Source organism: Mus pahari, chromosome 10, assembly GCF_900095145.1.
Source record: "Mus pahari chromosome 10, PAHARI_EIJ_v1.1, whole genome shotgun sequence".
NCBI classification, from domain to species: domain Eukaryota; kingdom Metazoa; phylum Chordata; class Mammalia; order Rodentia; family Muridae; genus Mus; species Mus pahari.
This window is the reverse complement of record NC_034599.1, coordinates 100,914,041-100,940,876: the sequence shown is the minus strand read 5'-3', so window position 1 is coordinate 100,940,876 and position 26,836 is coordinate 100,914,041. Positions and strand designations below refer to the sequence as shown.

The window sequence follows — 26,836 nt, the reverse complement described above, 5'->3', positions numbered from 1 at the left end:
CTTCTCCTTCCTTCTCTCCTACTAAATCTTCCTCTTCCCGGGTCCCCTGGGCTTCCTTAACCCCACGTTCCATCCTTGGTGACACGGATCATGACACTGTCACTGTCAGCAGACTAGATTCCTTTGTTCCCGGTGACTTGGGACTGGGCTGCACACAACAGAACAAGTCCTCAGTACTCAGTAAACAGAAGCTGAACCAGGCGCCTGCAACGCTGCCACGTATCCTGTGACATGATAAGCCAGTCCCCTGCCATTCTCACTGCCCCTGTGTCTACCACCCCCAGGGTGGTGACACCAACTTTAGTACCAGTGCTTTCTCCCAAGGGCAGCCACTGTCACCAGGGAGGCGCTGCCTATTGCACAGATTGAAGCTGAGAAAGTGAGGTGAGACTGCTCCCGGAGCATGCTGGGAAAGCAGACCATGCTTAAGGACGCGCATGAACCACTCCGGACATCAGGCACTGAGTCCTGTCCCGAGCTTCACCTCTGCCACATTGCTTCTTCCCTGCAGTAGAAACTGAGGCACAGGCTGCACCCTCTGCTCATGCTCCTTACGGGGGTCAGTGTTGGACTAGACTTTGCCGGGACACTCCTTCTTTTTGCCTTTGACAATTGTACCTGTCTTCTAGGGCTCAGTTTAAATTGCCACCTCCTCCAGGCTGTCCTCTTAGACTTCTTAGTCCCATGGTAGCAAATCTGCACACTGACACCTCAAAGGTTACTGTCTGTCTCCTTGAAATCTGGGGCCCAGAGGGCCAGGATCAACCTGGCTGGCACACTGCTACCCTCCCCCTCCCCAGCCCTGTCACACAATAATTTCAGAACAAAGGACCACATGCTATTAAAAATCAATTAAATTTCTCACTTCTGTGATCCTAAATTAGTCTGGTTCGTCCCTGTGGCACCTGTAGGTCCTTTCCCTCTACTGATCTGTCCGTTTGCCAGCTAGGACTCCCCACCCCCAGCAGTCCCAGAGGAGTGGGCCCAAGCGGATGGGAGTCTTCCCCTGAGCTTAGGCCTTGTCTGGGGAGTGGAATAGAGTGGTGTCATTTCCTCCATTTGGCCCTGCCCTTCCCCCAATCCCCACCCCGGGGTCAGGGCAGTGTTCCAGACATTCCATACTTACAAGCCAGCAGCCCCTTTCTGATAGCCAGGAGAACTCAGCTATAGGGTGTGTGTGTGTGTTTCACCTTTCAGATCTTAGCAGTGCACCCCAACCATCAACCCTTTCCTTTGATTGGCCGATGCAGAAGCTTGGCAGTGGCCCTTGTCTCTGCAGGTCCCAGGTGAACAGAGGCCACTTGAGTCCTGAGGGGACCAGATCCAAACGGACAACCTGGCATTTCCGGAGGCCTGATCGGTTTGAGTCAACTGGGCAGGTAAAGGCCAAGGAACGAAGAGACCCTGGAGGAACCTTGGCTGGGGTATAGCCATACTAGACCTGCATGGTCCTTCTAACAACCCCGGGGAGACCAGCTCTTGGCTCCACCAGGGCAGCATGGAGTCTTGAAGGATCTCAGGATCTCCTGGCCATCCAACCTGGATGTAAGTAGGGGGCTGGGCTCCACTCTCATGGCCACTAGGAACGTCTTTCTCTTGTTCATGCTGACCGACTCCAAGGACAAGGATGCGTGGGCGTACATACATTTAGGTCACCTCCTTTGAGGGCCTTCTCTGATCACTATCCCTAAATGGTGGTTTAGAAGGACCCTCATTGCTACCTGGGCCCCTGCTGCCACCATTCCTGCTCCTAACCTTCTCCCTTCCAGCCACACATAGGAAAGCCATTCGATAGATGCCCATTTACTAATCCTCCCCTGTCCCCAGGGGCCCCCAGCCGGCTCCTCTGGGTGGCACCTTGCCAGCACTGTTTGGGTGAGGGGAGAATAATCAGCTGTAAACGCCGCAATCAGGGAGAAAAGGCTGCTCAGGCCCTTGGCGCCCACGCGTGCGCCTAATTGGCTCCACGTGTCTGCAGCTCCTTTCAAGAGCGGGAAAGTGGAAGGGTCAAGATCTCTTAATGTTCGTAATGGAAGGGAGGCAGAAGCCACTGCCAGCCCCACATAAACACCTTTTAATTGCTCAGAGAAGGGTGGGCGGAGGCAGCGGTTGCTACAGACTCCCTTGTCTGTCAGCCCACCATCACTGTGCCTGTTTCAGCTTCCCGGAACTGGAGTCTGACCCCAGAAACCGAGCTCCAGCAGAACCCGGAACCATGACCCCAGAAGCTGAGCCCCAGCAGAACCCAGAAACACGGATCTGTTCCACAAATGTTTGCATAGCTCCTACCAGAGGCCAGGCCTTGGTGGATGGCTCTTGGCCTGGATTTCCCAGGACCAACCTATGGGTTGAACCCCCACCAATGAATGCCCCACTGGATCCAGCTGAACTCCAGCCGCCTCAGTACCCAACCGTCATCCCCTTGCTGCCTCTTCCAGGCAGTCTTTCCTATTGCCCCTTTAGAAGAAAGGAAATCGTCCTCTTGCTGAAGCTGCCCTATGGCATCTGCACATCTCTCAGGTCCCCGCTGCCCCACTGTCTGTGAGACTTGTGTCCATCACTGTCACATGGCTTGTGCCATCTGTCCAGGAAACAGTGCACTATCCCTTGGAGACACAACTGTTAGAGCGGTGTGCTACTGGCATCTAGTGGGTAGAGGGCAAGGATGCTACCAAACACTCTCCAGGGCTCAGAGCAGGCCCTGCAGCGAGGACTGATCCAGTTCAAGATGCCGCTGGTGCCGGGAGACTGCTTTAGACACAGCTTTAGAAAAGAAGCAGCAACAGAGTCAAAACTGGGGGGACCTTTTCTCCCTGGCAGGGAGTAGCCTGCCCCTGAACCCTTGGCCTTTACCTCCTGCCTTTGAACACCCAGCTCAGAGCTCCATTCCTGAACAGACCCGGCCACACTGCCAACGTGCGTCAGCTTAATTGGGTTAAGTGGCCATTAGCGGCAAAAGCAGGGCGACTGCGCACAGAAGGGTTTTTAATTTTATTCTTTAAATGACGCTAATTCTCCAGAGGCCACTGATGGCGGGGGTGCTGCCCACTGGTACCCTCAGATCCAAGGGCTGTGCTTCCCTCTGCGCCACCCACGTGAGCCTTGTAGGGGACTTCGGAAGGAACACTCATTGTCTAAGAAAGAAAGTGAGGGAGTGGGGATGTGTCCAGGGTCACTAGGTCATCACAGGTCACGGCCTTGTCAGAGGAAGCCAACGCCTCATCTTCTTTTTCCTTAGTCCTGGTCTTTTGTAGACGGCTAAGGACACCTGGTCATAAAAATGGTGGCACATATGCAGGTACTGCCAGTTTGTGCGGCCTGAGTTTCTAGGTTCGGGAGTCCCAGCTAGGCCCTTGCCCCCCGGGCTTGTCTGAGTTGGAAGGCAAAGGCAAAGACTTCCTGGAGCAGGCTGCAGGTTTCCACTCTGATGTGCACAGTAACATCTTTGACTTAGGTGCCATCCTGAGTGCCCTGGCCCTGGCCTTCCCATTCTCTGAGAATCAGTGAGCCACGGTCCCTTAGCTTTATCTATGGGCTTGTCTCTCACTTCATCCAAACCCTCTCCTCTGAGCCACATAGCAAAGGTGCCAGGGATGGATGGTAACATAGCACTCAAGGACACTCGCTGTCCTTTGTGAATGACAGTCCCTGGAGTTGGGGACCCAGAGGTACTGGACAGGGAGGAGCCTTAAGCCCTTCCAAGTCCTTGGTTTAATGTATGTTTCTGAGACATGGCCTCTTGATGTTGACAAGTGATTCTGTACCCTGGGACTCAAGCAATCCTCTTACTGTAGCCTCCTGAGTAACACGCATGAGCGTCACAGAGAAGGGAGTTGGGGTCTGAGATGGAAAGGCGTGGCACATGAGGGCAGGACGATGTCCTTCAGCAAGATGTGCAGGATGTGTCCTTGCACAGAGATTACCACATAACTGGCCACAAGTGAACATTGGTGACAACATTGGGTAGAGGGGAGGAGGGGGACAATAGTGAATAAATGACCTTTCCAAGAGAGGCTGTATGCCAAGTCTTCAGTTGAGAGGATGGGGACCTTACAATTGTACTTCAACTCCGCCCAAGTTCTCAAGGTGTGTCATAGGAACCCAGGCACCTTCTTGTGCCTTCTGGGACTCAAGAGCCTACAAAGCCCAGACTCAAAGGCCTCGTTTCTTTGGGTAGTTAAAGTTTCAAGACAGGGTTCCCCAAGCAGAAAGATTAGCGTGGTTCCTGGACCTGGCGACACTGCCCGTCTGTGTTTGTAGGGCCCTGATCTGGCCCATTCCTAGCTGACTTCAGGTCAAGAGACATCGATGCTGATTGGATAATATTCGTGGCTGGCATTGCTCAGTTCTCTCTTTGCAAGCCCCAAATTAAGATTCAAGACGGGATCAAGGGGTTTTTAAATTGGATTACTGGATGGGGTCCAGGGAGGGAGGAACAATGGAACAGGGGATGAGGGTCAAGACCCCCAAACTCCTCCTCTTGTTTGCGCCCAGGCTGCATACAAATGCGGAAAAGAAGAAAAGGATCAGAACTTGATTAAAAGCAAATTTAAAACATAACCAAGTTCAAAGCTGACTTTGAACAATTAGAACCAAGGGAATGGGCAGTCCTTCTGTCCTCTGGGGATATAGGGTAAGCCTAGAATTGGGCTGTAGCAGGAACACACTGGCCAGGATAGGGCTGGGACAGGCAGGGTTTTAGCCTTGGTGCATGCCTCAGGAATGTGGGGGAGCCACAGACTGGGATCCGAATCAGGAAGCCCTGAGTTCAAATTCTGGTTCTCCTGCATCCTGTCCTGATACATGACACCTGCAAACCTCACGTCCCCTTCTCTAAGATGGAGTAGCACAGACTTCCTATGGGAGGTGCTCATGATAGGTTGACCAAGTAGTGAGCGCCTTGCCCCATCATTCTTCTGTTGAAAATCGTTTTGTATTTGTCATTGAGTGTGTACTGGGGGATGGGCTGGCGCTTCTGACTCAGAGGAGAGGAGGCAGGTATCTGTCCCGTCTCTCAGCCAGGGATGAGTATGTGGGGTACAGGAAGGGAGAGGTCCCTGACCATGCCCCAACCTCTTCTGTTGTTAGGGTTGGCCGTTCCTGTAGTATTGGGTTAAGGGGGCAGGGAAGGACTCTAATTGGGCTGGCAAGTCAGTTTTGGAAGTATATGTTTGTAATCGCAGCTCATGCGGCATGAGTAGGGAGACTGGAAGGTTGGGGCCAGCCTGGCTACATACGAAATACTTATCTAAAATAGAAGTTTGAACAAGGCAACCATGTTCCGTAACTTGGGAAGGGGCGGGGAACCTAGGAAGCAGTGTGTAAACTCAGGGGCTGGGATGAGTGAGGGGTAAAGAGACAGAACAAGATGAAAGGGGACACATTTGGGAGAGGCAGGGGGTAGGTATGGTGTGCTGGCTGGGTAGACTTGACATGGTTTGACACTCGTAGGTAGAGACCTTTGACCCCTTCTGTGACAGCTTGTATTCCAACTGACTCCCCATATCTGTGACCAGGAGATCCCCCAAATCAGATGAGACTAGGCTTTCTAGGCACAGCTCCAGGTTTGCTGGGTTCATAATCATAGGGAGATCCTTAGAAACCATTTTCTCTAGACTCAGAGGTCATCCCCACTACTCTCTTCCATGCACATAGGTCACTTAAGATAAAGGAACCCGTGAGGGACAGCAGGGTCCAGCTACTGGAAAAGGAGCCTCATTCTCTATCGGGTCTAAATAAGGAGGGTCTAGGTGAGTTGTCTTGACTTGACCCTGGCCATAGTTGTGGATGGATGTACTAATTTTTTAAAAATTGCTTTATTGGGATTTAATTGACAGCAAATCCAGTCACATTAAACACGCATTTCAGTGGTTTTTAGTATAATTAGAGTCATGCAAACTACCACCATAATCTAAATTTAGAAATTTTCATTACCATCAAAAGGAACCCTGTATTCACCAGCAGTGTCTCCTCCCCACTAGCCCGTGGCAATCAGTAAGCTAGTTTTCCATTCTTATGTGTTTTCCTTTGCTGGATATTTCATAGAAATGGGATCACACACGTGCCCTTTGTCACTGCTTTCTTTCACATGGCGGGATTTATTTGAGTTTATCCATGTCGTAGGGCACATCAAAACATTTACTCCCTCCCTCCCTCCCTCCCTCCCTCCGTCCCTCCCTCCGTCCCTCCCTCCCTCCCTCNCTTCCTTCCTTCCTTCCTTCCTTCCTTCCTTCCTTCCTTCCTTCCTTCCTTTCAAGCACATATTGCTATCTTCTACATGGGCTGCTGATCTATGGGCAGAATGGGTGCCTCTCGCCCATTTCTGAATGTCTCTGTAGCTCCTGAGGGCCCTGCCCACCTGCTGTCCTTGGAGTGAGCAGGGGTCTGATTGCTTATCAGGCTAACCTGGCAGGTCTTACTACTCATGCTACCTCTCTGAGTACAAATGGGAAGACAGAGGCCCGAACAGGCAGAGCAGGGGCTCCAGCCTTCCCCTGTCTGCGGCTGCCTCTGTACCATACTCTCCCCACCAGATCCTGCAGCCCATCTAGTGGCAGACTCAACCAACAAGCCACTGTTCTGACTGGTATTCACTCCACCCTCCACAGACGAGCAGGGGGCCAAGAGGAATGAGAAAACTCCAGGCCCTGCAGGAGGGAGGCAGGACAGCCTAGGTCTGCCAGGTCACTTCGCATGCAGCCAAACCCAATTACAATGGTCACGGCTGCCCACAGCCCCACAGCACTGCCTGCTGCTGATTCTTCTGCTGGAATTCAGGGATTCAAGTGCTCTGTGAGAGCAAGGTTTGGAGCACTGCCTTCAGTCAAGGCCACTCCACCTTGCCTTCTCTTAATGGTCTCAAGCTCCCAACGCACTGGCCTACCTTCAGGGCCTGGACCTTCCTGTCCAGCAGGTTCTCGATGTCCCCTGCCACCTTCTCCACCAATTTCTGTGGTTCGTTCTCCTGCACTTCAAACAGGTTCCGATTGTCCTTGTAGATCTAGAAGGAAGCAGAGGTTAAAGGTGAGGCCAGAATGATCCATTGCTCCCATGCCATGGCCGCATCTACTCGCTGCATGCATACCTCAGTTCAGCCCTTATCCCTGGAGGACACTGGGTTTGGCCCCAACAAGCACAGAGTCCAGGGCCTTCATGATCTCAGGGGAGGGGAATGCAGGCCTGGGCTCTATAGCTTACATCTGGGCTGAGGGTCCAGTGTAGGCTAGTTGGTGGCTAGTGCTGGTGGTTGATGGGAAGTTTGCCTTTCCTGGGCCTCAGGGGCCATGACTTGCGCCCCCTGTGTGCTATGAGCAGCATTGGGGAAGGGCAGACTGGATGGGAGGCAGAAGGCAGGGTGTGTACTGAGCGAGGTGGAGCTGCAAAGCATGTATTATAAACCACATCCCCACATGAGGATTTTCTCACACCCACACACGCACATATATGTACATCTCCAGGACCATATCTCTCACGTGTGCATACTCACAACTACTCCCACACATAGCCTCAGGCAGCTGTGCTTATCTTGCGGGGGCTGCCCTGGGCTATTTGCACAAACTTCGGAGAATTCTAGGAGCCCCCGAGGCTCCTCTGCCATTCAAGGCACAGAATATCGATGGAGACCAGGTAGGGAGAATTAATCTACCCATTCCTCCTCCTTAGGAGGCGCGGTCTCAGTACACACGCATGTGTTGGTATAAATTGGTGGTTAGTATGTGACATAGCTTGACACTGCCGTCTGTGTGCACATGCCAGGGCTTTGGGCTAGGTGTGGCTGGGTCCTCTATGTGCCTCTGGAGCCTGTATGTGAATCCCAGCAGCAGATTTCTGCAGGCATCTTTGTTCATGCTCGGGGTCTAGGGCACGTGCATGCATATGCATGCGTTCTACACCCGAGAGTGTCTCCAAGCCTGACCTGCTCTGTACCCCCATTCAAACAATTCCAGGAAGTCTGTACCCTAAGTTGGCTCCTTCACCATTAGAGGTCATAGGCCCGGCTACCCTGACAGAACCTTGACCCCAGGCTGTGCAGAAGTGGGGGCATGTGGAGATGGGAAGAACTGGTGGTGAGGGGACCATAAGGAGGTGACAGAGGCACCTGATGAGAGACAGGCAGGCAGGGAGCGATACGGTCGAGAGTGACAGAAGACGTGCAGAGATAAGGATGCTGCCATCTGACAGGAGGAAGGGCTGGAGGCTCGGAGCTGCCAGAGCCCCAGCTCTGCTGACTGCCTAGTGCCTGGCAGTGCAAGGGTTAAAGCAACACAGAAAGCAGGCTCAGGCAATCTTCTCCTCCTCTCTCTCTCTCTCTCTCTCTCTCTCTCTCTCTCTCTCTGCTTTCTATTCTTTTTGTCCTTCTCTTAGAACAAAATAATTTGTATGAAGTCGCTCCTTCCTACAGAGCTGTGGCAATTAGGGGGGTGAGTGGCAGGCCTGATTGTGCAGCCAGGGAGGACTGAGGCTCTGAGTGGACATCAGGGCAGGTTGTCCCATAGAACCCATGCTCAGCCTCTGGACCAAGGCCCTCAGATGGTCCTCTGTGATGGAGGCAAAGGAAAGGCAAGCAGAGAATCCTATTTGAGGGAGACCAAGAATCAGACAAAAGAACACAATACTGGACAAAGGACTGAGTGACAAAGTCACGTGCTCTATCCTCCCTGATATATTTGTCTCAGGTTTGGAGGTTTAGCACCCCTCATTCCCCCCTCCCCAATTCCCTGCTTTGGAGCTTACTTAGTCTGGTTGGTCTGGGCTACACAGCTGAGCAGCACCCAGCCTATTTGTGCCAGCAGGGGGCGCAGCTGCCTGGCTTCATCAGGGCCAAGGGATGACGTTCCAATACATTAGATTCCCTTGTCAAGGTCATTCCTAGGCTCTGAGGCTGGACTGCGCTGGTTTCACGAAGACTGTGCACCTCTTTTTGAAAAACCTGGGAACCCCTTTCTCAGGCTTAGGATAGATACACTTTGAAGTCTAAGTGGCTACTGGGTTGGGGCCAGCAGCGGGAAGAGATTTGGTGTCAGGGCCACACTCCAAGGTCCCAACAGGTGACAAACACAGATCTGGAAGTCTGAGGTTCTCCTGAAGTCACCGTTTCTGAACCCCCAGTGTTTGATATATATATGTGAGGATGGGATTCCTTGCAAGCCAACGAACAACAGCCCAGTTCATGTCTTTGGAACCCTGTGCCCTTGCCTTTACCTCACCAAGGCTGAGAGCTGTCGAAAGACATCAGCTTTCATTCCGGGCTAGCCAACCTCCTTCTCCTGAGTTTTACCCAAGTCCGGCCCCACACTCTCAACTCTCTCCCTCAGCCACCCTGTCCTTTTCCCTAACACCTCACTCTCGGCCCTGGAGGTGATAACAGAGGAGCCCAGACACCAGGGAGCCCCTGATAGCACACAGAGACAGCCAGCTCTTCTGCTGTCCCCCCAAGCACCATGTCTGTGTGCAGAGGACACTCAGCAAAGGCAGATGCCTGATTCCATGTTGAAGAGCAGCGCTTTGGGACATGGGTTTCATCCCTCCGCCTCTGTTCGCAGATTTGTGAGATTGCAGAGCCCTGCATGCCTCTGCCAGGCTCTCTTCCCGTTCCACTTCTTCCCAAGGACCTATCATGGGGTTCTTTGCTGCTCTCCCTGGTGCCTGCATTGGAGGCCTCTTTGGACTATTGCTAACAGGCCTCGGAGCCATGCTATCCCGGCTGCTGTCTTCCCATGAGCTCTAATCCTGCCTACAGTGAGGAACCGGATTGTAAGGGGTTTCTGGTGTAATGAAGGCAGAATCCTAGTGGCTGCTCAAGCTGCGGGCCCAGCCAGCTCCCATTCCCAAATGAACCCCTGTAGGGACTCCTGGCAGGCCCCTGGTGTCTCACACTTTCAACATTCCTTTGGGCCTCTTCCAGCTGCTCTGTTCCCTGGAAGGGCTCTGAGCTCAGTCCTGAGCCCAAGGAAGATCCAGATGACAGTTCAGCAGATGCCCCCTCCCCAGGAGATAGGTCATCTCCACATTGATGTGGTCCAGGGAGCTGATTTCCAGCATGGATCTAGGAGGGAGCCCAGAGAAAGTGCGGCGCTTGGATCCTGCTAGCTAGCTTCCCACCAACACCAACCCCTAGTCTTGGGACCAACTGGGACATGGCAGAAAGGCCAGGGCACAAGGTGCAAGGCCTCAGCCACAGGAAGACCACACGCCTGCCGGTTTCCTTGACACACACACACACACACACACACACACACACACACACACACACACACACACACACGTAATAGTTCCCATGGCAACGCTGCCTCAGTGGTTCTCACCTTTATTCCAATAGCTGGTTTGATTTGAGCAAAGGCACCAGTGGGTACCCAGGCTGCTGCAACTCTAAGCCATCCATGTTAGTAGAGCAAGAGGCTTCATCCCACAGGGGATGGAAGAAAGGTGCTGGAACAGGGAGGCAGATAGAGTCACGTAGGCATGCGGAGGAGGGAAGGAGACAGTGGCAGAGGGCCTGAGGAACAGCTGGGATGGTTAAGGCAGGGGGAACAATGTATGGGGTTATATGGAGTCCCTCATATCATGAGCCTCTACCATCCTTTACCATGTACTTCTAATCACTATTTTTAAAAATGTGTAGGTGTGTGCATGTGGAGGCCACAGGACAACACCATGTGGCATCTTCAGTGGCTCTCCACCTTATTTGGAGGTGGGGGATGTCTCTCACTGAACCTGGAGCTCACTGATTTGACTAGACTGGCTGGCCAGCAAGTGCCAGGGGTCCTCTAGTCTCTACAAGTGTCTCCAGTGTTTACGAAGGTGCTAGAGTTTAACCTCAGATCCTTGTGCTTTTGAGACATCTTCTCAGTTCCTACCTATAGTCGTGACTCAGTAGGGGTACCTTTTTCCCTTTAGGGTACTCATGCTAGGTCTGTGGTCCCTTTAGGGGTTCCAAACCCTCTGTTCAACCTCTTGCTTCCCAGGGCAGCTACATAAACAAGAAGTGAACCTGCAGACCCTTGGATGGGAAACTTGAACACCTGCAGGACAGAAAGAGTCAGCCTCATCCCCAAATGCCAGGGACACTCAAAAAGCTGCCACAGGCGACAAAAGACTTTAGGACAAGTGGCATGGACAGACCCCATCAGGGGTACTTTATAAAGTCCCAGAAAGCTGGCAACAGTGGGGCCCCAGACCTGAGCCAGCTACTAACCTGCCCAGGGTGAGAAGGTTGAGGAGGGAGAGGGAGGAGGGAAAAGAGAGGAAAGGGAGGAGGTCACAGAAAGTGTCCCCAGTGGCTTACTCCGAGGCAGGCGCTTTGCTTACTTGACCTCACTGATTCACGATGTCCCCCCCCCCCCCCAAAGACAGTCCATTCTTGTCATCTCCTTTCAGCAGCCAAAGAGAGGTGACTGAAGCCCATGGCAGAGCTAGGAACTGAATGTGGCTCATCCGATCCGAAGCCCTTGCCTCAGGGTGCTTCACAGTTGAGAAAGGGGGCATAAGGGATTGAAGAGAAGAACTGGGGAGTTTGACCAACCAGAAAGGAGCTTGGGGCAGACAAGATGGCGATGGTACTGAAGAGTTGGGGCAGGGGGAAGCCAGCCGCTCCAGGAGGGAGGGGGGCGGAGGACTGGCAGACTTAGCTGGATCCTCTAACCAACCACGTAACCCTGGGAGTGAAAACAGGCGCACTCCTGAGGCTTCTCTGCAGTGAAGGTGAACGGGCCCTAATCTCTGGAAAATTAAATCAGAGAGAAAATGGAACAAGAAAGATTTGATGCAGGCTTGCCTCGCTTCTGTTTGTCTCCTCAAAGGCCCAGGCTCAGCGTGGGGCCCAGCTAGGTGCTCCAGTCTCCCAGCCCCCATTCAGAGCCTGCTCTCCCCGGGGGAGCAGCCGGTCCCTAAACCTTCTCTTACCACATCTCTTGATGTCTGACATAAAACAGCCATGGTGGGTGTCTTTACTACCCAGCCCCTCATGCTTCCATGCTTCTAATAGGGAGGGCAGGAAATGGACTGCAAATGGCAGACTAACACTCCTATGGAAGAGGCTCCTGGAGTTGGCCACCAAGGATCAGTGTTGACTGCCAGACTGGGCTGTGCTAGACATTAGGGAAGCCGGAGGTGAGGGTCACAGATAGCCCAAGACTGGGTTGGTGAGATGGCTCAGCGGTTAAGAGCACTCACTGACTGCTCTTCCGAAGGTCCAGAGTTCAAATCCCAGCAACCACATGGTGGCTCACAACCACCCGTAATGAGATTTGACGCCCTCTTCTGGTGTGTCTGAAGACAGTAACAGTGTACTTATTTATAATTATAAATAAATCCTTGGGCCAGAGGTCCTAAATTCAATTCCCAACAATCACATGAAGGCTCACAACCATCCTTACAGCTACAGGGTACTCATATACATAAAATAAATAAATCTTAAAATAAAAAAAAGATATCTCAAGACCAGCAAGGAGGTTAGAAGAGTGGAGAACAGGCAGTGACCAGTTTAAGACCCCTAAGCCAGGCTCTCAGAGCCAGAGTGAAGCCCCTGGCCTTACCCCCAGTAGGCTGCTTAACCAGGCTTCTATCCTCATCAAGAGTCAGGACATCCCACTAATCATTATTGACTGGGAAGAGAGATGCATGGCCATGCACCTGGAGTTCTTTCCCACGTAAGCACAGACCTGGTACAGGCCCCATCTTATTGGGACTAAGAGGGTGCCCCACATTTTAGGTGCATGAAAGCCCTAATGCAGGGTGTTCTGCACTAGATTGTGACTGAGAGCTCTCACTTGCCAGGGACAGAACTTACACTCAGGCAAGGGGCCACCGGAGCCCCCCCAAACACAGTCAGTGACTGGGCACCAGCCTTCACCACTCACCAGGCTTCCTCACTAACAGGCTCACAACTGTTAACTGCCACCATTCCATGGTGGGTTGGTTCCATGGTGGGTCAGCCATACATGGTATATTGTCATAATCAGGGTTTGTATACTGTGACATTGGTTGTCACGCTGCTAACAAGTGAGTATAGATTGCCTGGGGACACTGTCTAGAGGACATCACAGGCAGATGCAGCCAGGCCATTACAACCCAGCCTTGCAAACAGGGGAGGACTTCCTGCCACAGGTGATGACTTTTTTGGCCCTGCCCTACCTGCACAGCCCACATTCCCGAGGGGGGCACACCACATTGGTGACATACTCTTCCGTGAGCCTGGTTAGGGGAGAAGGGCCCAGAGGCTCTCTGGTTTGGGCCCTAAGAGGCAGCTGCTAAGAGCTTTCATAGGTAAGCTCCCCCCATCCCCTTCACAAAACTCAAGGAGGGGGGGATAAAGTCCCTCCAACCACCCCCAGCAACGCCTCCCTGTTTTTAAAGTTAAAGTTTAGTTGACTGTCATCCATTACTGCAATTAGTACATTATGTCTAATTATGCAATTAGTGTAAAAAGTGCACTTGCCGCTGAGAATGGGAAATTACGCTGCCTCGTTACGCTGTAAAATCCATGTCATAAAAAGGCTCAATCTCTTGTTTTTCAAAAGACACAAAAATCCAACACAAAACAATAAACTGAAAAAAAATCATCCCAGCCTGGGCCAGTCTGAGGAAATGTCCCTAAAGCTGCTCTAGAAAAGTCCCTCTCCCTGACCCACCCTACACATGGACAGAGAAAGCGGAGCCTATTCCTGGGTGTGGCCCTGGCTTTGCTTCTCTGAAACAAATGTGGCTTTCGACAGGGATCTATTTTCAGTTTGTTTCTTTTTTGAGACAGTATCCTTGCTACTTTGTAGCACAGGCTGCCCTCAAACTCTTGGTCTTGTTACTTTAGCCTCTCAAATCCTGTGATTGTAGACACTGACCACCCTTTCAATCCTACCATGACTTTAAAGCCTTGGGAAACTTGATTGTCTACTGAAGCCTGTGTATCTCATGTGGCAAAAGTCTTGGCTTCCACCACCAGTTCCAAAATGAGAGGTCCTTTCTCCAGCGTTCCTAGGGTTACTGAGAACAGAGGAACCTATCTTACACCCCAGGAAAATTAAAGGAACTTGCTTACAATCCAAGATTCCCAAATCCTGGAAGCATTCATTGCTTAGAGAGTAACATGTTCCCTGTCACTGGAACTAATGCAAGCCTGGCTGTCAAGGAGGCTAAGGGATTGGATAGAGTCACCCAACACGGTGGCTTGGCTCCAGGCTACTATCATTAGATAACATGCTCCCATGGCCATGTGCCTATGTGACACTCGAGTGTGTGACTAAATTTTACCTACATCCTGGCTTTCTCTCTACTGAGGGGATGTTCTGGGGCAGGCAAAGGATGAAAGAAACTTGAGAAAATATTTAGTTTTGTTTTCTGTGTATGGTGTTTTACTTACATGTGTGTCTGTGTAGCATGTGTGCGTCTGGTGCCCACAGAGGCCAGAAGAGAGTGATACTCTGGAACCAGAGCTGCAGATGATTGTAAACTGTCATGTGGGTGCTATTGAACTCAGGTCCTCCGAAAGAGCAACAAGTACTCTTAACCACCTAGCTATCTCTCCAGCACTGAGAGAGGAATTATGGCTCTCCCTACTAAAAAGATAACAAACCCTCCCAAATGGCCCAGTCCTTGAGGAATAGGGAGAGTAGATCTTAGTGTATTTTGATACCAAATTCTTTCTTTCTTTCTTTCTTTCTTTCTTTCTTTCTTTCTTTCTTTCTTTCTTTCTTTTTTTTTTTCTTTCTTTTTTTCCTGGATTTTTCAAGACAGGGTTTCTTTGTGTAGCCTTAGCTATCCCAGAACTTGCTCTTATAGACCAGGTTGGCCTCAAACTTATAGAGATCTGCCTGCCTCTGCCTCCTGTGTGCTGGGATTAAAGGTGGGAGCCATCCCAGCTTCAAGACCAAATTCTAATTGGCCAAAGCCACTCACGACCCAAATCCAAGGTCACAAGCAATAACTCCAGTTTGGGCCGCTTAATGCTTGCTAAGGAGGTCCAGGTAGCACCCCTGAGCCCTTACCTCCAAGTTCCCACCATTCTTTGACTCAAAACTCTCCACTGGGCCTGGAGGTATGTGATACAGTGATATGGGGATACCTCACAATGGATATCTGCCCAACCTCAAGGGTTGAGCAGATATGTCTTTCTGCCATAACAGTGTCCAGATGATGCTCACAGAGCAGAGAAAACACATCCTTCAGCATCCCCAGGACATGGGCCCAACGACAGAGCCCATGCATACACCTATTGTACTTATTGCAACAGAGCACCTATTGCAGCATGCACCTTTCTGTCTGGAGTGTGCTGAGATGCCAAGAAGGTAGCTGAGGTATAGAAGGAGTGGATTTGGAGACCCCAATCCAACAGGTATCTAACCTGCATCGAGGACTTGGGGGGACTAGAGGGATACCTGTTGTTTAAACTCAATACAGGGGTCCCTTGAAGCCCCAGAAGGAACTTTAAAAGCCAGAAACCCAGCTCTGACCCAGCCTAGTCATATGACCAACTTCCAAGGAGACTCTCAACACCTTGTCTTCCACTTTTGTCTTGGGAAAATATCAGCGACGCAAGCCCGAGGTGAACCAAACTGTAGGCAAGATCCAGGGGCCCCTGCTCACACTCCCCTCCCTGAGCAGGGAGCTGCCGGCTGTCGAGGCAGCTGGGAGTGAAGCTGTGCCCAGCATACCAGCTGGCACGGGGGAGTGCGAGTAAACATACCCGCACTTTCCCAACTCGTACAAGTCGCGGGTGGCGGCCGGCTGGTGTGGGTGCCCATGTTTATGAGAAACAGATTGTTTGTGTCGGCATCTGTGGCCCCTTGCCACCCACCCTGGCTGCACTCTCTCCCACTGCCTTCCCATCCAGTTGGCACGCATTTTTCTTCCCACGGGAATCATATCAGCCACAGAAGGACAGTGACAGTGGTGATAAGGTTCTCTGTGTAGCTCCACAGGGCTTGGTGTATAACCCTAAGTCCCCTCAACAATCCCATGTTCACTGCTCCCATTTTACAGCTGAGGAAACCAGGGATCTGGGACCCAGATATGTTGTCTGGAAACTCTAAAGAATGCCCCATAGTAGGGGACTTCTCTGAACCATCATCATTGCTAGTCCCGGGTACATTGCTATTCTCTTGGCTGCTAGATGAGTCAGGTCTGCTCTGTACACCCTCGTACACTTGAGTGGCCCTGCCTCAGCTTATCTCTGCATGAGGAACTTGCCCTTAGAGGAAGTAATGCGCTTTCTTCCACTGACAGCCCTAGCAGAGAGTCCAGGCCCCATGACCACCTTGCTGCCTCGTCTTTTTTAACCCTTTCTCTTCTCTGCCTCATTCTTGAGGGGGTCTATGAAATAGACTGGAGGGAGGCCTCTCTATGACCTCTTAGGAGCACAATGCTGGGCAGGGTCTGGGGTCCGGGGTGGGTAGATGCTCAATGTGCCCTTGGTGGGCTGGGGAGGCTTCTAATTATTTCATAGATCCAAGATGTGACCTCATTCAAAATGATGGCTTTGAGAAGTCCCTTGGCTATACAGATCTCATCGGAGATGCCCATTTCTCCTGCCCTAAAGTGAGCAGAAATTCACCCTGTAAACTTTTACATAAGATGGGTTGGAGGTTTGGCCTGAAGTGTGGTTCTAGAAGCCACAGAGCAAAGGACAGAACCTGCTTCCTCTGCCTGCATGACCTCCATCTCACTGGGATGATCCAGATGAGGGGGCTTAGTGCTACAGGGGCTGGGGCGGGTCCTTCAGAGACTCCAGCGTGGTTGGAAACAAACCTTGCTCGGAGAGCGCCCCCTTAGGCTTTCTTGTTCATACACCATCATAACTGGTGACAAGCCCGGCTGCTTTGTTATCCCAGAGGTGAAGACACTCAGGTGCCACAGGGGTCAGAGTCTGTCCAAAGGTAAAAATCCCCCCATCCCTCGTACCCATGCCCTAGAATGTTTAGACACGTGAGTTTGAATTCCAGCCCTGCTTGTCAGGAGGGACATTCATTTTCCCTCAGCCTGGCTGCTCTGAACATTCCTCAAAGACGGATCGGAATGTGGGATCATGGAGGCTTCTTGTGAGGTCTCCTTCCAGGGTTGCTTCCAAGGCCCTAGGCACCTTCTTTGCACAGGTTGTCCTCTAAGGACCAACTTTCTGGTCTTAAAGGCTATCCTTTACTGCTAAGGTGTCACCAAACAGCGACTACATCTGTTGCAGCCTTTGTCATGAGAGAGAGGCTGCCAGAGCCTTGGAGCTGGTTGATTTTGTGATCATATGAGATCTTCACATGGTAACAGTGGGGCATAAAGGCAGAGACGGCAACAAACCTCGGTGGTAACTGTGGCTTCCCACATGGCGCCAAGAGGTCCATCTGGGGCAAGGCCACCCCAGTGTTTTTGTCTCACACCTATCTCCACAGATAGCTTCAAACACAGCTGCTGGGGATGAAGAGAGTCCTAAGCATTTCCTGCTCTTGTGAAGCCCTGGGTTCAGTTCCCAGCACTCACGTGGAAGCTTTAACTGTCTGTAATTCCAATTCCAGGAACTCTGCTAGCCTCTTCTGGCCTCCACAGTAGCCAAGGCATTCACATGGTACACCAACATAAATGCGGACAAAATATCGGTACACATAAAAAAATGATTAAAAATTAAGGGAAGAAAAGCACACATGCCCGAGACTATGTCACATATGGGTTTCACCTCCTCCTTCACAGCTGGCACCCAGGGAGCCATTGACAGATTCCGCTTGTATCTTGTATTTAGACTCACAGAGTATGCCTGTCGCTGACAGCCCCAGGCCTGGGTAAGGCTCTGTGGCTCTTCCATCCATACCTCAAGAGGTGTTCCAAAGCCACCTTAAAACATGGGCAGTGTTTTAAACAATGGAGCTGTGCAGCTTCCAGAGGGCCGGGGCTACCCAAAGGTCACAGCCCCAAGTCCTCCCACGGGAGAGCCTCCTAATGATGTGGGGGACCTGGTGGGTGTAAAGACATGACACAGTCAGCAGTGGACTCTGAGCTGGGTCCTAGCAGACCCTGGGCTTACCTCGCCCCCAAGTCCTCGATGCAGGTTGATCATGTGGCTCAAATCTGAGGTAGCAATAAGGCGGCGGGCACCAGGGCCAAGCTGATGCTGCCCATGTGAAGAGTGCTAATGAGTGTACGAGGAGCACTCACACCTGATACAAGAAGCACTCACACCTGATACAAGGAGCACTCACACCTGATACAAGNGCACTCACACCTGATACAAGGAGCACTCACACCTGATACAAGGAGCACTCACACCTGATACAAGGAGCACTCACACCTGATACAAGGAGCACTCATGCCTGAGCCATGGTGCTTACTTCCTCTGTCAGTATCTCCCAGCTCCGTTTTTCACTTTTTCTTTCTTTCCCACTCTCAGTTTACAGCTCTTCTTGAGTTTTATGTACCCTTGTAAGTGCCTTTACATCTTCCGCAGAACAAGTTGAAAGCACAAAGAAACCAATAGGACCCAAACACTCGGGCCTTTTGCACATACCAAAGATATGCCGAGGACAAGTACACTTGGGGACATGAGTGCACTCAGGACACACACACACACACACAGTGGGGACACAAACCCAGAGGACACACACACACTCTCTCTCGTCACTCATAGCCTTCCTAAGCCTTCTCAGGAAGCTCCCTACTCTGATTCTAGAAAATGCTGGTGCTCATCACTCAAAGGTTTCCTGAGCCGGGGCCGGTGAGCTGCAGACCTGCGTCTGATGGGTCCTCAGCAGGCTCAGCTCCTGCTTGGCACCTCAGTCTTCCTTTATCTCACTGCGGGGGGAGAGGGAGGACACCTGACACCCGAGGCTCCGGCTTCCTTCTCTATGAATGCAAGACCTCCAGAAGCCACAAGAGCCAGCATTTACCTTCCATGGGCCTGAGCAGTGTTTGCCATGCAAACCAACTGTGCAAACAGGACTGTCAGCCTGACATGCTGGCAAACACTGGCAGGCCCTCAGCCTGAATGGTCATGAACTTCTAAATAAGTGTGCGGTACTCAGGAGAGCAGATGCTACGCATGCCCCCCCCCCCCCAGTCCATGTGGGCTGCCACCTTGCCCAGCTTTGGGGACAGCTGAAGGGTTTGATGATTACTACAGGGATACTGGCGGGACAGAAGCAAACCTCCATTTTAGTCACTCACTGTGTCACGTCCATGTGAGCCCCTGTTGCTGTCCCTGCTTCATAGATGAGACAATTGACACACAGTTAATCGCCTCAATGACCATGAGGCCTAACCATGCATGTAGACAGAGACCCTGCCCCAGACCCAGCCCTATCCCCACCAACTAGTCTTCAGGAAACCACTCAACTGGCCCCTCAGCCATAGATCTTGGGTCACTTGTCCCAGGCTATGACAGCTGCATCCTGGGTTTGCAAGTCCATCCCGGTTTAAACATCCTGTGGGGAGCTGTTCCTCAGAGAGAGCTGAAGGAACAGAAAGCCAGCCTCCTCAAATCAAAGAGTCCTAGTTCATCAGGACATCCACTGAAGCCTTGGTCTGCTCAGTGGCTCCCCCTATGGACGTCAGGGGAATACTGCATATGTTCTAGGCTGAGACACAGAGGGAGTGACTCTTGACGGTCTGTTTTTTTTCAGAGGGATTGTGGGAAAACCCATCCTTAGACAAGGCCAAGTGTCAACTTCTAGAGTGTGGGGGCGGTGTTCAGGGTGGGGAAGGACATTTTTGTCTCCTACCCCTTCCCTTACTGAGACCTGGCATGAGGGTGCCCGCCCGTGCAAATTCTCTGGGGACATAATGGGTTATCAGGCAGATTTGGGGCTACAGGCCTGAGTGCCCACATACGCTGTGACTTAGCCCTTTCCATTTTCTCCTGGCCTAGACATCTGGCAGATCTCAGCAGTGACAGAGCCTATGGCTCCCACATCCTCTGTTCAGCAGCCCCCAGCCAGAGGGAGGCCTGAGCTTCTCGCTCAATCAAGGACTCCCTGAGCTAGGAAGGGGGGGGGATAGCCATGATACCAGGAGGACAAGAGTGGAACAAATTGCCCCAATTATGTAAGGCGGCCCCATTTCCTCCTTAGCAGGCACAGGAGGATGGACAGCTGTGTCCTTTCTTACCTCATTCCCACTGGGCCTGCTGGGAGACCCCCTAAAGGACCCACTAAGAGATGTGCTAAGCAGGATCTGTGACCTGATCTTCCCAGGGAAGGCTGTGGGCTGGACTCAGTCAATCACTTGGCTTTCCCGCCTGTACTCTGGGCTGGGCTGCACCCTTCACTCTCGCCTCTGCCACCGGAGGCCCCTAAGTTCCTCCAGAATGTAACTGTAGTCTGCCCTGTCACATTCCCAACTAGAGGACGGCTCAGGACTGTTCCCAGCACTCCTCCCGTTCAGTCCTTAGAACCAGGGTAGGGGACAGACCATCTCTGTCCCCTACATGGCCTATAGACTATCCTGCCTCCAGCCTGAGCTACAGTTACCACTTCCCATCCTAGGACTAGAGATGTCTGAAGCTGAAGTCCCAAGGTGGTGACTGCAGCCCAGGCTCTATGCCTCTCTCCAGCATAATGTAGGCAGTCCCTGCATAGGCCCCTCTGCCGGTTAGACCTGGTATATATATTCTGCCCTGGAGGGTGTCATGCAAAGCAGGCTGGGAAACCCTTCCTGTGCAGTGCATTCTCAGCGAGGCTCAATGGAGTTCAGGCTATCCGCTCTTTATGGTTATACTTCTGGCAGGTTTAGGGCTGCTAAACTGCAAATTTATTTCCACCATAAACCCAGATAATGGAGGAGCCAGTGTGTGTGTGTTTGTGTGTGTGTGTGTGTGTGTGCTCTCTCCTGAGCCTGCACGCTTGCACATAAGCTTGGCTATTACACATATGTTGAACGCACACCGTGTGGGTCATACCTAGCAGCATGGGCACACTTTTGTGTACATTAGGGGAGTGATGATGTTCCAGTGGGCAGCACATGCCAAACAAGCGTCCCAGTGAACGTGTGCCTTCGGTACTCGGAAGAGCTGTGATGCATGTCTCCAGATACATGTGTGTCCTGAGGTGTCAGTATCCAGGTTCATCTATGCATGCTGGGGAAAACATATGTGACTGACAGGCGAGGAATCCTTCCTTCCATGGGCAAAACCTCACGTCCTGGAGTCTTTCTGCTCAAACCCAGGAGTCGCTTTCCTTTCTACCCATTGTCTTAGAGACTAGAGCTCTTCCTTTGCCACATGTGCAGTCTCAGGCAACCCAGAATCTCCCACTAAGGATGCCAGGCTGCAAAAGAGCCCTATCACCGACACTCAAGGGTAGGACACAATAAAGGACCTGTCAGACGAAGCTCCCCCTACAACAAGAGTATCTAGGAACGGCACGGAAATGGCTGCCTGCTGGTGGTGGGCTAGAGAAAAATCACCTTTCCCTGAACACTACAAATAAGGACTGTTTCCCCAAAGCAGGTTTCTCCCTAGTCCACAGCTTAGAAGAGGCCCTGTCTCAACTGCAGATGTCACTGAACTCCAAGGGTATACTTGTTGAACTCCAGAGTGAACTTTTTAAAGGCCCTGATGCCTCACTGAAGGGCTCCGCATCTGAATAAGATAAAGCTCCCACCAACTCATGACAAGCCTGCAATGCCATGAGCCCTGATGGTGACATCTGAGACAAGCAGCAGGCAGGCAGGCAAAGGGCAGGCAAAGGGCAACAGGAATCAGGTCCATATGCTGCTGGTGCCCAGCTAATGGGCTAAAAATTAGCAGGTCTCCCCTCTAAAAGGTGATGAATGAGCAGCAGGCCAAGAGAGCTGGGGCGGGGGGGGGCCACCTCCCTCACAGCATACCTCAGGCCCAGCCTTCTCTGGTCTCTCTGGGTACCCCAGTTCTGACACACTGAGAGGGATATGAGTTTTGGGTAGAGGCTGACTATAGGTTGTGGGCAAGTGGAAGACAGAAAGGGCAGGCCAGCCCAGGATGTGTACCTGTAGAACAGAAGGAAGGATCTGTCTGTGGCCCTGCTGTCTGAAAGGCACCTTTAAGACGGAGGGGTAGGGAGGAACACAGGCCTCCTCAGACCCCCTTCGGATGGTTTCCAACACGCACTGTGGCCGTTTGGCCTTGAAGGGGAAAGCAAACAGGTGGGAGCCTCGCCCCGAGTCATACCCGCCACACCTGCTACATGGCACCTTGGACTCGGGAACAGATGGACATGGGAGAGCCTTGAGGCCGGGTCCTGTGGGCCTGCCCATGCCTGTAGCTGCTTCTCCTATACAATGACAGGGCTGGAGCCTCTCAAGGGCATGGACCACAAAGGACACATGGAGTTGGAGGCACGGGCTGCATGCAGGGGAAGGAACGACTTCCAGACATATTAAGTCCACATGCAGAAGGCAGTCCACCAGAGGTAGACCCTTTGGTCTTATCTGGTCTTTGACTGACAGTTGGGCTGAATGGTCCCTTCTGACTTGAGGGCCTGGTGTCTTCCTTTATGCACCTGAAATGGGTGGGACTTAACACGGTCTGTGACAGGAGACAATATGGGTCCTTTTGAGAGCCTCTGACCGAGGAAGGCAGCCTCAACCCAGGACCCAGGCTGTCCATGGGCTCCTTGTGCCAATAGCCTCAAGCCCCTGCCTGCACCCTCACCTCCTGCCTGCCTGCCCGCCCTCCGCCCTCCCCGTGTAAACAGAACCCGCCCGCACTCTCTCCCAGGGGCTGCTAATTCCTCGCCAGAACCGCTCGGACGTGAAATTGGAGTGAGACAATGTGTGTTTAAGGAAATGAATCTCGAATCTTAAGAGGCTCAGGGAGCCCGCCCTGCACCCCATCACCTCGCCCACCCACCCGCCCAGAGCTGGGAAAGGCGCACTTGGCATCCTGGAAGAGAAAGGCGGAGGTGACATCCAGTGCCAAATTAACAGCCGCCACAGCCAAATATTGTACTTGCCTCCAATTTTCTTTTATTTTTTGAAAGAAAAGGCTTTTACAAAGTGAGAGAGGATGTTGGAACACTAAGTCTGATGATGGTTTTCAACTGGCATGCCAGCCTGCGCATGCCTGGCTCAGAGCCTTCCTTTTCTCTCACATGCCAAGGTTTCCCTACACATAGCCACACCCGTAAGGCACGAGGGTCTTTATGCTCCCGCCCTTCTACACCAGCCATAGGCTGATGCTGCAGCCAGCGTGCCAAACACGGACATGGAATGTACCTGTGAGCCTTTTTCTGGCCTGCGTAAGGCTCTTTCAAACAAGGAATGCACGCGCCCAGGGTGCTCGGATCTGCCTTGTTCACAAGGCTTCAACCAAAGGAACCCATCCATGGACTTGGCAAGGGCTCTTTGACCAATCCTTGGTGGCTTTCAGTGTCTTTACCACAGACTGTCAACTGTCTGAGGCAGTCTCATACAATTGTTCTTCTTACCGAGGTGCTCTTGTATGTATGTATGTATGTATGTATTTAATGTATATGAGTACACCATTGCTCATTGCTTATGTATGTATGTATGTATGTATGTATTTAATGTATATGAGTACACCATTGCTCATTGCTTATGTATGTATGTATGTATGTATTTAATGTATATGAGTACACCATTGCTCATTGCTTATGTATGTATGTATGTATGTATTTAATGTATATGAGTACACCATTGCTCATTGCTCTCTTCAGACACACCAGAAGAGGGCATCAGATCCCATTACAGATGGTTGTGAGCCACCATGTGGTTGCTGGGAATTGAACTCAGGACCTCTGAAAGAGCAGTCGGTGCTCTTAACCACTGAGCCATCTCTCCAGCCCCCTGGGGGGAGGGGGAAGCTCTTTCTAAGCTTAGCTCCCTGGCTGCCTAACCACTCTTTACTCCTTGGTCATTTGTTGAGCAAATGTGCCAGTCCCCATCTGCCATTAATTAATTAACCCACAGAGAACAGGCTGAGCAGACTTCCCCACGTGTCCGGTACACTCTTCCCTGAACACTCAAGAAACTTTTTTTTCTTTGAGTCAGGGAATTTCTTTATAGCCCGGGTCGGGCAGGGACTCGCCATTCTATCTGCCTCCCAGGTCATGAGATTATCGGGTACTCAGACAACTTTGGCTTCACTGGCGAGGCAGACTTGACTCATGTCTCCCATTTCCTCAGATCCAGACAGCCCTTGGCCTGGCTTTGATGTATGAGGAGACTCCCAGCTACACAGCCAATGAAGCTCAGACCCCGGCCCATGCGTGTGCAGCCCAGAGCTCACACCACGTTCCAGTACCACGCTCAGATCTCATCGTATTCTGGGAACTGAAGGTGTGGCAGTGCCCCGCTGAAATGTGTGCCACTGGCTGAGAGGACCCTAGGGGCTCACCTGAAAGCTCAGAGCTGGCGAGGGACAATCCAGAATGTGGACAGGAGTTACCTATCAGGACAAGTTCTTCTTCTCCCCATCCCTGCCCCCGGCTATGCCAGGGGTACTGCTGCTTCCTTCCCTAGCCCCTGCCTGAGTAGAAGAGAGCAGACCCATTGTGCCAGGCTCGGTCCCCCTGGCCTCAGCTGGGGACATCTCTGGGGGCTCAGTCCATTCTAGGTGGAACCAGTTCAGGCTTTGGTCAAGAGCACATCACAGTCAAACCTATTCAGCTACCCAATCAACCCTGCTTCAAAGCAAGTAAACTGTGCAGACTGTCTCCACCTTGGGTTCTGACCCCAGGGAACCGGCTCACCATAGCTGGTGGCAGAAGGCAGATCCTATAGTGGGCACTGTCTAACTGTCAAAGAGAACCTCACTGTGGAGGTAGGTAGGGCACTAGCAATTCTGGCGTGTGACAGGTACAACTGATCAAATGCTCACCCATCGTGAACAGAGGTGGGATACTTACGAATGGGCGCAATATTTCAGGCGGTTGAGAGGCTAAGGGAAGTGTAATTATAAGGACTGTGGAATGGGGTGACTGTTGCTGTAGGCTATTGGTACTTTAGAGAGACAATCAAAGAAGGAGTGCGATTAATCACGAATTTAAGGTGAAATGCGAAAGTCAGAAGCCCCTTTGGCAGGCTATAAAAAGACTCTCTCATCTCTTGCAGCCAGAGGCAGAGGAGTTGAGGATCAGGCACAGGGCTTAATTATAAGAGTCAAGGATCTGGAGGGGGCTACCGTCCCAATCCCACCGGGTCGGTGACATAACAGTCAAGTCTCAGACTGGAGTTCTGAGTCGTGGGATGGGGCATCTGGGTCATTGCACTTGGGAACCTTGAGGTCCCACAAACTCTGAGTCTATAGAAGAGACACCCCACCATTCCACGAAAGGCTGAGACTTCTCCTGATGGACTTGTTGGAAAGACCTACTATATCCATGTCTAGGAGCTAATTTCTAGGGACTATGACCCCAAACAAAGGCTTTGCTCTCTCCCTCTGATACCTCTACACGTCGATGTGTAGCCAACACCACACTCTCTCCCATCCTCACTCTCAGGCTTTTTGTCCATGCCTCTCACTGGAAGCAATCTTCTCTCTGCCCTAGCTGCCTCCAGAGCCTCCTACCCCCCTAGTAGTTAAGTCTGTGTATCCCACCAGGTCCTCTTAACCTCTATGACATATACACGTGTATGCCTGCACGCACACACGTGCACACACAGTCTATAGCATGCTACATGCTCTGGTCTCTTGACATTCAGGTATCACCTGTGTATTTATTTGGGCAGAGACCCTGGACTGTCAAACCCTCGGCCAGTCAACAGAGGCTGGAGAACTGTGGGCTGTGGGACCTCTGTCCCACTTCCCTAGGCCTGCATTTCATATCTCCCAGCCCCAAACTAAGGTCACATCCCCTTCAGAGAGGTTTGTTTACGAGGTCCTTGTCCAAGCAAGGAAAATAAAACTCTCAGAATTTTGTGATAAGAATTCTCCAGTCCACAGCCTCAGGAAAGAGGATAGAAAGTCTGAGTCTGATGATGATGATGATGGTGGTGGTGGTGATGATGATGATGATGACAATTCTTCCTTTTGTCCTCCTTCTGCACTGAAGATTGGCCCTATCACCTTGTGCACGGGAGACAAGGGCTCTGCCACTGAGCAATATCGCCTTAGTCCTCTCTTTACTTCTGTTTTTCCTCCAAGAAAGGGTTTCTCTGTGTTGCGCTGATTGTCCTGGAACTCACTCCATAGACCAGGCTGGCCTTGAACCTGGTCTGTGCGCCACCACGCCCACCTTCTCTCTTTACTTTTTGGGACTCAATCTCATTAAGTTGCCCAGGCTGGCTTTGAACTTATGATTCTCGCATCTCAGCCTCCTGAGTAACTGGGATTGTAGACCTGAGCCACCAGGTTGAACTATCTTTCTGATTGTCATACCCACGATTTCTGTAATTGCTGGTGGAGCAAGCCAGAGGGCTGTCAAGGGGACTCTGGCACCTCAGAAGAACTAGCTTACATTGGGCTGGAGAGATGGATTTCATAGAGCAAGTCTTGGGTTTAGACATGCAGAGGTGTATGGAAAGGTGTTACAGAGTGAGGGAATTGTGAGGGGGGGTAACAAGCCCTGGTTTAGGGTGATGAGTCAGGGGAGGGGGTGTGACCTGTGTGAAGGTCATGGTGGACACAGACAGGTTCAGGTCCTGCATCTGTTTCAGAGCCTCCCCCCTTCACTGAGTCCCATATCCACCCCCCACCCCCCACCCACCCTTAGGTTCCGGTGCCTGCTCTGAATGGCCAATGAGGCCATCTGATTGGCTCATCAAGGGCAAATAATAGCTTTTGCTGAATTCAGCTGCAGCCAATCAGAGGCAATCAAGCACACAAGAGGCCTGATGGGCCATACGGGCAGGCGCACCCACAGGCACCAGAGCTGGCCCCTCTGCCTGGCTGTGGAACCCTCCCCCAACCCTCATGTGTTTGAGAACTGGGGGGGGG

The 26,836-nt window shown here is 51.8% G+C and overlaps 1 protein-coding gene across 2 annotated transcripts in view; it reads right to left on the bottom strand.

Annotated features, from left to right (window-relative positions):
* Cacna2d2 (calcium voltage-gated channel auxiliary subunit alpha2delta 2) overlaps nt 1–26,836 on the bottom strand; it is a 128,725-nt gene that overhangs the window by 56,715 nt on the left and 45,174 nt on the right. For both annotated transcript variants that reach the window (XM_021205994.1, XM_021205995.1), the window contains exon 3: nt 6,884–7,000. In XM_021205994.1, coding sequence (XP_021061653.1) covers nt 6,884–7,000 — 117 coding nt within the window. The remainder of the gene's footprint in view (nt 1–6,883; nt 7,001–26,836) is intronic.